At 33.5% G+C, this 9,326-nt stretch overlaps 1 protein-coding gene across 1 annotated transcript; it reads right to left on the reverse strand.

Annotated features, from left to right (window-relative positions):
• Nucleotides 1–6,480: 6,480 nt before the first annotated feature.
• Nucleotides 6,481–7,443, reverse strand: LOC102832189 (olfactory receptor 14J1-like). Its single transcript, XM_006872755.1, has one exon. It carries the CDS (start codon nt 7,441–7,443, stop codon nt 6,481–6,483), a length of 963 nt encoding a protein of 320 aa, XP_006872817.1.
• Between the last annotated feature and the right edge of the window lie 1,883 nt (nt 7,444–9,326).

Below are 9,326 nucleotides of genomic sequence, written 5' to 3' on the forward strand. Positions count from 1 at the left end.
ACAACAACATTAAAGCAATAGATAAATGAAGTAAACATCTTTAATAAAAAGATGTTAAAATGTTTAAAATTTTATTTATACCATATTGCAGGTAGATTGAATAGTGACATAATCAAGGAAGGAAATACTTCTGAGTATTAAAAATTGAAGACCACGTCTTGGTAGCCTAAGCTGCTGAAGCATTATTACCTCAACCTTTTAAAATGCAACCGTGAGTCAAAAAGTATTGCTACAAAATCATAGACCCCCCCTTTATTAAACAAAAATATCAAAATATGAAGCTATTGTCACTCAGCATCTCCTCCATCTAGGTGTATACATTTCAGAAAATGGTGTTTCCATCTCTAAGGCTTTCTGAAGAATTATGCACTCTTCCATTTCAAGCACATCAAAATGGCAGTTTTGAAATCTTCAAGAGGTTCTAATTGTGATCCTTTGAAATGTTTTTTGAGTTTGGGGAACAACAACAAAGCTTGAAGGTACAAGAGCATGCATTAGGGTGGATGGCATAAAGCTTCCCAATGAAGTTCTCACAAGTCAGTCCTTGCTACCCTCAAAGAATAAGCAGGTGCACTCTGGTGATGGAAAATATTTCCTCGCTGCAACTTCCATGGCCTTTTTCTTACTAACGAATTTTCCAGTTTCATAAAACTTCCTAATAAACCCTTGTGATGATCCTATCCTTCTAGAAAATCTATCCAGATTTTTCCTTTGGCACTTCAAAAAACAGTTTCCATAACATTCTGAGCTGACATCTGTGCTTTAATTTAACTGGTTTTCTTAGACCTTCTTTTGAAGTCACCCTACTGAGACTAACAGAAGGGTCTTTACTGTGAAAATTTGTCATCAGACAATCAAACATCACAGAGACAGATTTAAACACGTTTTGTTTGGAATAAAATAGTGCATGTATGAACTTAAACCCTAGTAGTAATAATTTTCATTTACACTATTACATATTTCAAAGTTTTAATTGAAATAGTAGACCAAAAATTAAATTACAGATAAAGTTTTGGAGATAGAACAGTTATAATATTTTTTAACTTTTAATTAAATTGATAAAACAATGTTTGTAAAATTGCACTCAGTTACATGAATAAGAAATATACTAAAATCATGTTTAATCTTTTGAGTTGTCACAAATTTTTTTTTTAATTGTAAAAGATAAATTTTTGCTGCTCTAAAAATTTGAAGTCCCCACCATGTCTTATGCAATTTTGTGCATCAGTCACTTAGGAGGTTCTCATTTAGTATATCTTGTAGGAACTAACAAGATCACATGAGATGTGGCAGAAGTGACATAACAATGCCTTTTTAATGGCCACATTAAATGGTTTAATATTTTTGGAAAGTCATGTGCATATAAACGTACAAGAGACTTAAATTTTTATACACTTTATTTCTGTAACCGCATTGCTTGGGACTTAAAATTTTAGCAATATTAATATAACTGAAATACAGGAAATCACTTATATTTATAAAACAGGCAAATGATTAAACGTATTATGATGTGAATTCCATTGAAGACCATGCATATACAAAAATTTAAAAGTAAAATTGCATAGTTATACATAATAATGGTATATAAATTTATATCAATATACAGAATTGTTATGTAAACAAATAAGAATTAAGATGGATATGTAAATTAAATGATTGAAGTAAAAAGCTTTTTTTATGGTAAAGTTAATGGAATTTACCACTTTTAAATTCCTTTTCTGTTGTAACATTGCCTATTTTGAATAAAAAATAAAAATTGCATCTATGTTTCTTCATAAGATTCTGTATACGTTTGTGCCTACATGAATTGACAGAGAAAGGAAAGTAGTGAGCATATAGTAAACATTTATAATTCTTTGTTGTATCTTAATTGGAAAGAATGAACAAATGTTTTCAAATATTAAAAAGGTAGGAATTATATGAAGAGTTTCTCTAATAACAATGGTAATATAGTATGACTAAAATACAGGGGAATGTTTTTATTGCTGTTTATTAATGCCACTAATTGAATGAACTCAATATTATTTATCATTTTGCTTATAAATAATATGAAAGAGCTATCAACAGCAGGACAAATCTGTTTGTTTACTGGCAAACTGGCTACCCAACAGTAACTTTCTGAAAGCTTCCTTCATGGCCTCATTCCTCAGACTGTAGATAATAGGGTTGAGTGTTGGGGAATGTATAAAAGATAGAGACCCTGTAACAGCATTTCTGAGGAGCAGCTGCTGAACTTGAAACGCAGATCTTGTGGTTCAAATTGACTTTGCAGTCTAGCACATTAACTCACAATATTTACATTTCTCAATTTACTTAATTGGCTCATTATTGTCATACATTTATATAAATTTAATCTTTGGACTCTTTCAATTTGCTAGTTTTCAGGAACATAAGCTTCTTTTAGAATCAGTAGTCTTGCTTTTTCTAACTCAGTTAGAAGAACATAAGGTGCTGTCAGGCTTTCCATCTACTAGTTCCCTGCGTCCTTATTAAAGTTTGGAAAACTCACCACAGCTGTTTTGGGTGTGGAGAGCAGTAACAGGCGATCTCTAAATTCTTGCATTTCTCACCTGCATTCACACAGATCTTCTAAACCTGCTGATTCCCTTGAGAACCCAATGTTATAGGTTTTTTCACTTTGCTTTTTTTTTTTTTCCAGCTTTATGAATGAAAGCCAGAAATAAATGATTTAGAAATGAAAAAAGAAATAGTAATTTCATTTTTTCTACATTTCCTTAACAATTACATACCCAAATTTAATGTAATTGAAGTCAGTACCCCAATTTGTATAAAATGATAATGATGAGCAGTTTCTAATACTTAAATTTAAACATTATGCATATAGTTTATTTCTCTTTATCCATCATGCAGGCTCCATTTTCCTCCTTCCCTGTTTCCCAAAAGGTCCCCACTTGAAATTTACTGAGTCTGTTTTTCCTTTTCATATCTAAAACCTCTCTGTTGCTGTTGTTGTTATTTTTGATTTTTAATGTTTTATTGTGAATTATGTGATCGTTTACATGGGAGGACATTAGCTTTACAGTCATCCTATCATACATCACTTCCCTGCCATGGCTACAATCCCCTCCATGCATCATCAACCAACCAGAGGGTATACCCTGCAAGTCCACACCCCAGTCGTCAGCACATAGCCCCTCTCCCTCTCCAAAGTCCCCAGCTGATCCATCTCTCCATGTCATCTTCTCTGCCTCCATCTTTGGCATCACTGCTTCTCTGGGTAGGGTTCTGCTCTCCGCTCCTCTCCCTTGATGGTCACAGGTACCTCCGCTCCTAGACTGCAAAGTTAATCACTCCTCTCCTTTTGCTACAAAACTTCTACCTTTACATTTCCAACCCTCACAATCAGTCCTGATAACAATTATTCACAGTTGTATCACAGAAGACCCATCCTCATGTCCTTTCATCAGCCATACCTAGACAGATTGGATACCTTGCCAACTGTAATGCACACCTTGCCAACTGTAATGCCTGCCCATAATGCATGCAGGGTTCAGTCTGCACCCCCTTTTTATTTCAAGGAGGAGCTTTACACAAAGGAAGAAGGGGATGATTAAGACAGGGTACAGAAATGAAATGTGATTAATCGTTCAAAACAGGACACAATGATTTATAGGAACAAATTCTAAAACATGTATGTGAAACATGAATATAAAATAAGTCCGGTTTATATTAATGGTACAATTGTACAATTAAAGAGTAAATCTATTAAGATAGTGAATTACTTTAATGAAGAGAATTTACAACTTGGTACAAGCAACATAATTTTTTAATTTGTTGCTGAAAACAATCTTTGTAATATTAAATACCATAACAATCCTTAAACTGATTCATATCATTTTGAGGATTAAGGTGCATAGATTTATACATATTTAATGATTGAATCATCTCATGAAAAAAACAATGTTTATTGGAATGGATGAAGTTTTTAAAACCCATGTGTGAGAAAAAGAACAGAATATAATAAAATTACCCTATATACCAAAGAATGAATCTACTGTCCAAAGTTCTCCGATAAAAAAATAATTAGAATATTATTTGCCTAGTATAAATATATAAATACAAATTGAAACAAAAGAATTGAGAGTATAGAATGAGAAATAAAAATATCTGTGCTGTTATGGCGGTTCATTAAACCTATTAAAGTAATAGCTAAGTGAAGTAAATATTTCAGGAATTTTGTTAAAATAGTTAAAATTTGATTTATACAATATTGCAGGTGGAGTGAACAGTAGAGTATTTGAGGAGGAAATATTTCTGAGTGTTAAAAATGGAAGACTATGACTTGGTAGCCTAAGGTGTTTAAGCTTATTGCCTCAACCTTTCAAAATAAGAGTGTAAGTCAAAAAGTATTGCTACAAAATCATAGCCCCCCCCTTTAGAAAACCCATAGAACTCATAGAAAAATATCAAAATGTGAGGCTATTTTTACTCATCATCTCCTCATCTAACTCAATACATTTCTGAACGTGGTGTTTCCACTGCTCTAAACCTTATCTGAAGAATTATGCATGCTTCCCTTTAAAGCATGTGAAAATGACAGTTTTACATCCTCAAAAGACACAAATAGTGTTGCTTTGAAAAGTTCTTTGAGTTCTGGGAACAAAAAGAAATCTGAAGGGCCAAGAACAGAGATATGGGGTGGATGGTTTAAGGTTTCCCAATGAAATTCTCATACGGTAGTCCTTGCTATCTTCAAAGAATGAGCAGGTGCCCTCTGGTGATGGAAAATATTTCTCACTGTAACTTCCCTGGCCTTTTTCTCACTAATGCACATTTTAATTTTCTTAAAATAGCCTTATAAGCCCTCGTGCTGGTCCTTTGTCCTTCTGGATAATTTATCAAGATTTCTGCTTTTGGACTTCAAAAAGCAGTTTCCATACTTTCTAAACTGACCTCTGCATTATTATTATTATTTTTTTAATTTAAACTATTTATTGTGAATTGAGTGAAGATTTACAGAGCAGATTATCAGTATTACATTCAGCAAATCATATACTTTGCTTGATTATATGGTTGTAATCCCCTCTATGCACCAGCTGTTACCAACATTTACCTCTATTCACTTTAAGCATTGCACTGCTCCCTGTGTCTCCTCTCACCCCCACCTTTACTCTGTCAACCTCCTCTGGTGGCATATTGCCTGCCCCATAACCATTGTCAAAATGTGTCTACCCACTAACGCTTGTATCATTATCTCCTTCTACCTTAAGTTTAACTGACCCTGCAAATCCCCTAAGATGACTACCTTTTGATTGGACCTTTTTTTTTTTTTGAAGGCAGCCTAATAAGACTAACAGAAATGTATTTACTGAATAAAAGCTGTCTTCAGCCTAGTAGTAATCACTTTGATTTACACATATTTACCCATCAAATTTTTAAATAGAAAAGTAGACTGAAAGCTAAATAAATGACAAAAGATTCTGAGACAGAACAGTTATATTTTTAACTTTTAATAAAATTAATGGAACATAAAATTTGTAAAACTGAATTCAATTACATGAATGAAAAATCAATATTAAAATCATGTTTACTCTTTTGAGTTGTCATGATTTTTTTTAATTGTAAAAGACCAATTTTTGCTGCTCAAAAACCTTGAAGCCACCACAATTATCTTATGCGCTTTTTTGCATCAGTCACTTAGTAGGTTCTCAATTAATATATCTTTCATGAACTAATAAGATCATATGAGACATACATAGGAAGTAACATGACCATGCCTTGCTAATGGCCTCATAAAATGGTTTAATAGTTTTGGAAAGTCATATGCTTATAAATGTACAAGGGAATTGAATTTATATATACTTTAATTCTACAATCACACTGCTTGAAACTTCAAATTTTAGCATTATTGATATCACTGAAATACTGGAAATAACTTATTTTTATAAAATAGACAAATGATTAAATGTATTATGACATGATTTCCATTGACGATACTGCATATATGAAAATTTTAACATAAAATTGCATAGCTGTACATAGTAATGGTATATATATTTGTATCAATTTGCAAAATTGTTATGTAGAAAAACAAGATTTAACCTGGACTTAGGAATTAAATGATTGAAGTATAAGGTTTATTTTTTAAAATAGTTCATGATAATTTATCACTTTTCATTTCCTTTTCCATTGTAATATTGCCTATTTAGAATAAGAAAAAATTTTCCTGTATGTTTCTTCGTAGGCCTCTGTCTACATTTATGCTACATGAATTGCAAGGGAAAGAAAAGTAGTGAACATATAGTAAACATTTATAAATGTTTATTGTTTCTTAATTGGAAAGAATGAACAAATGGTTTCAATTACTAAAAAGGTAGGAATTATATGAAGTGTTTCCCTAATGACAGTGGTTATATAGTATGATCAAACAGGACACATTTTTACTGTTTTTCATCAATACCACTTATTGAATGAATTCAATATTATATATAATTTTACTTATATATGGTAGGAGAGCTATCAACAACAGGACCAAAATGTTTTTTCACTGATGAATTGTCCACCCAACAGTAACTTTCTAAAAGCTTCCTTCATGGCCTCATTCCTCAGACTGTAGATAATTGGGTTGAGTGTTGGAGGAACAACTGCATAAAAGATAGAAATCATAAGGTCAAAAGCAGTTGGAGAATCTGAAGTTGGTTTTAAAAATGCAAAAGCACCTGTGGAGAGATAAAAGGAGACAACAAAGATGTGAGGCAGGCTGGTAGAGAAGGCCTTGGATCTGCCCTCAGCAGAGGGTATTCTTAGTACTGTGGAGAAGATGCGGATATAGGAGAGGACAATAGAGACGAAACAGATCAATGCCATCACAGACATGAAACCTGCCACCCCAATCACTCCAAGGTAATCATTGCAACAGGAGATCTTTAGCAGCTGGGGAATGTCACAGAAGAACTGGTGAATTATTTTGGCCTTACAGAACGTGATGGAGAATGTGGCTGATGTGTACAAGATTCCACAGCTGCTTCCACTTAGCCACACAGCTATTATAGCCCATTTGCACTTACTAGGATTCATGATGACCTCGTAGTGCAGTGGGAAGCAGATGGCAGCATAGCGGTCATAAGACATCAGTGTGAGAATGGCCAACTCAGCACAAGCCAAAGATGTGAAGAAGAAAACCTGGAGTATGCACTGACCTTGTGAAATATAGCCATCATCCATCAGAGAATTGTTAATGGACTGGGGAACCGTGACAGAAATGAAGGAGAGGTCCAGGAGGGAAAGATGTTTTAAGAAGTAATACATTGGGGCTTGGAGATGCTGGTCTACTGTTGTGATGATGATAATGATGAGGTTACCAGCTAAGGTGAACAGGTACACTGCCAAGAAGAGCAAAGCTTGTAAAATCTGTAGTTCCCGAATGTCAGAAAACCCCATGAGGAGGAATCCACTCATTGTGGTTTTATTTGTCATGATCATTTTGAAGAAATGTATTGTGATGGCAGCTAGAAGAAAGGAGAATATGAAATAATATAGTAGAAAAATATTAGTTCCATTCATTTATTCTCATTGTTTCTTAAAGCATTTATTTATTAATAAGTTGTCATGTATCATCAGTTTTGTCTGCATAGGGTCATTACAGTTGGTACCAACTCAATGGCACCTAACAACAGCAACATGTATCAGCTATGTTCTAGATGTTTGCCATCCAATCATATAGCTCATAATTTACTACTAGTAAACCAATAGTTTTAGCAGATTCAGTTATGCTAAAGTCACTATTCCTGTCACAGAAAAATAATTCCTGTCACACCAAAAAGCAAAAACTTCCATTTCCACTAATGAAACACATTTCTTTGTTTAATTAACAAACTAAATGCAAAAGCCAGGTTCAGCTATGGATTACAGATATGTAAAACTGGACGACTTGTATCTCTGTAAAGTATAGTGTCCTATTCTAGCAGACAGAATTAATAACGTTTAGAGATACAGAGTATTGGGCATTGAAAAAATAGATTCTCTTGTTTGACAGGGTAATCCCTAAAGTCCTTTCTTGCCAAATAGTTGTATACTTGGGAAAGCCACTGTAACCATGGAGACAAAGACCAAACTGTGTCTTATTATCACTCTCTTCCTATTAGTATTTTATGTAATGAAAATCTCAGAGTAATGAAAAACAAAATCACTTTTGCTACAGAATTACTTGTCATGCTCAGATTCCATGTTTAATTTCCTGCAACATTTTTATGACATCTAAATTAACTTTCTTTTTGAATCTTCATTTCATTCATTTTCTCTCACCTTTATTTGCAACATCAAAATAGAATCTCACAAGAAATAAACTGTTAAATATTTCTGAGAATGGAGAAATCAAATTTGGTTCGTCATCCATTACTTTGAGTTTTGTGGAAGGAAAATATTCAAGATACCTTCATTAAGGAACTGGAAACCAAACTCACTGCCTTTCTGTCAATTTGGACTCATGGTGACCCTATAGGACAGGGTATAACTTTCCCATAGAGTATTCAAGGCTGAAGTATTTATGGAAGTTGACCACCATATCTTTCTCCTGAGGAGCAGCAGGTGAGTTCAAATCTTTTGGTGAGCAGCAAATGCTTAAGTACTGCATCTCCACAGCCTCTTAGCAATTATGAGAAATGTTGTAACACTTCACATAGTCATTGATAATTTACTTCTAGTTCTGTGAGTTCTAGACTACATTTACAAAAAATGCTGCATCACAGTCTTCTGTGGCTTTATATTAAACCACATGACATCTCCTACAATTTGTTTGTATCTTCTTAGAAATTATAACCAGGAGAATCCTAAATTCCCAGGCCAGTGCTCCCTACCCATTCTTTATCATTTAGTAAAAGACTTTTCATTGTTATGGGACTCACATTGGACTCTTAAGGACAGAGTAAAATTGGCCCATAGAGTTTCCAAGGTTGAATTTAATTTATGGGAGCCAGATGCCATATATACCTTTCTTTTGGGTAGCAGCTGATGGGTTAGAATCTTTCAGTTAGCAGCAAAGTCCTTAAGCACTGAGGCACCAGAGCTCCTATTCAGTTATGGGGGCTTATGAGTCACTTCACAATCAAATCCTCATATTACTTGATTTTTCTTCCATCTGTGAGTTCTAGACAACAATTGTAAAAACTATTGTGAAGGTACTTTAAGAACTTAAAATTGGACCATGTGACAACTCATGTTTTTTGTTTTTTTTTAATGTATTATTAATATTCTTAGAAATGATTACTGGAAGAATTCTAAATCTTGATGCCAACACCCCATCCCACATAATTTAAAAAAACATTTTTTTGTAATTTGGATGAATGTTTACAAAGCAACTATTCATA

The sequence above is a fragment of the Chrysochloris asiatica genome, unplaced genomic scaffold (genome assembly GCF_000296735.1).
Source record: "Chrysochloris asiatica unplaced genomic scaffold, ChrAsi1.0 scaffold00213, whole genome shotgun sequence".
Lineage (NCBI taxonomy): Eukaryota > Metazoa > Chordata > Mammalia > Afrosoricida > Chrysochloridae > Chrysochloris > Chrysochloris asiatica.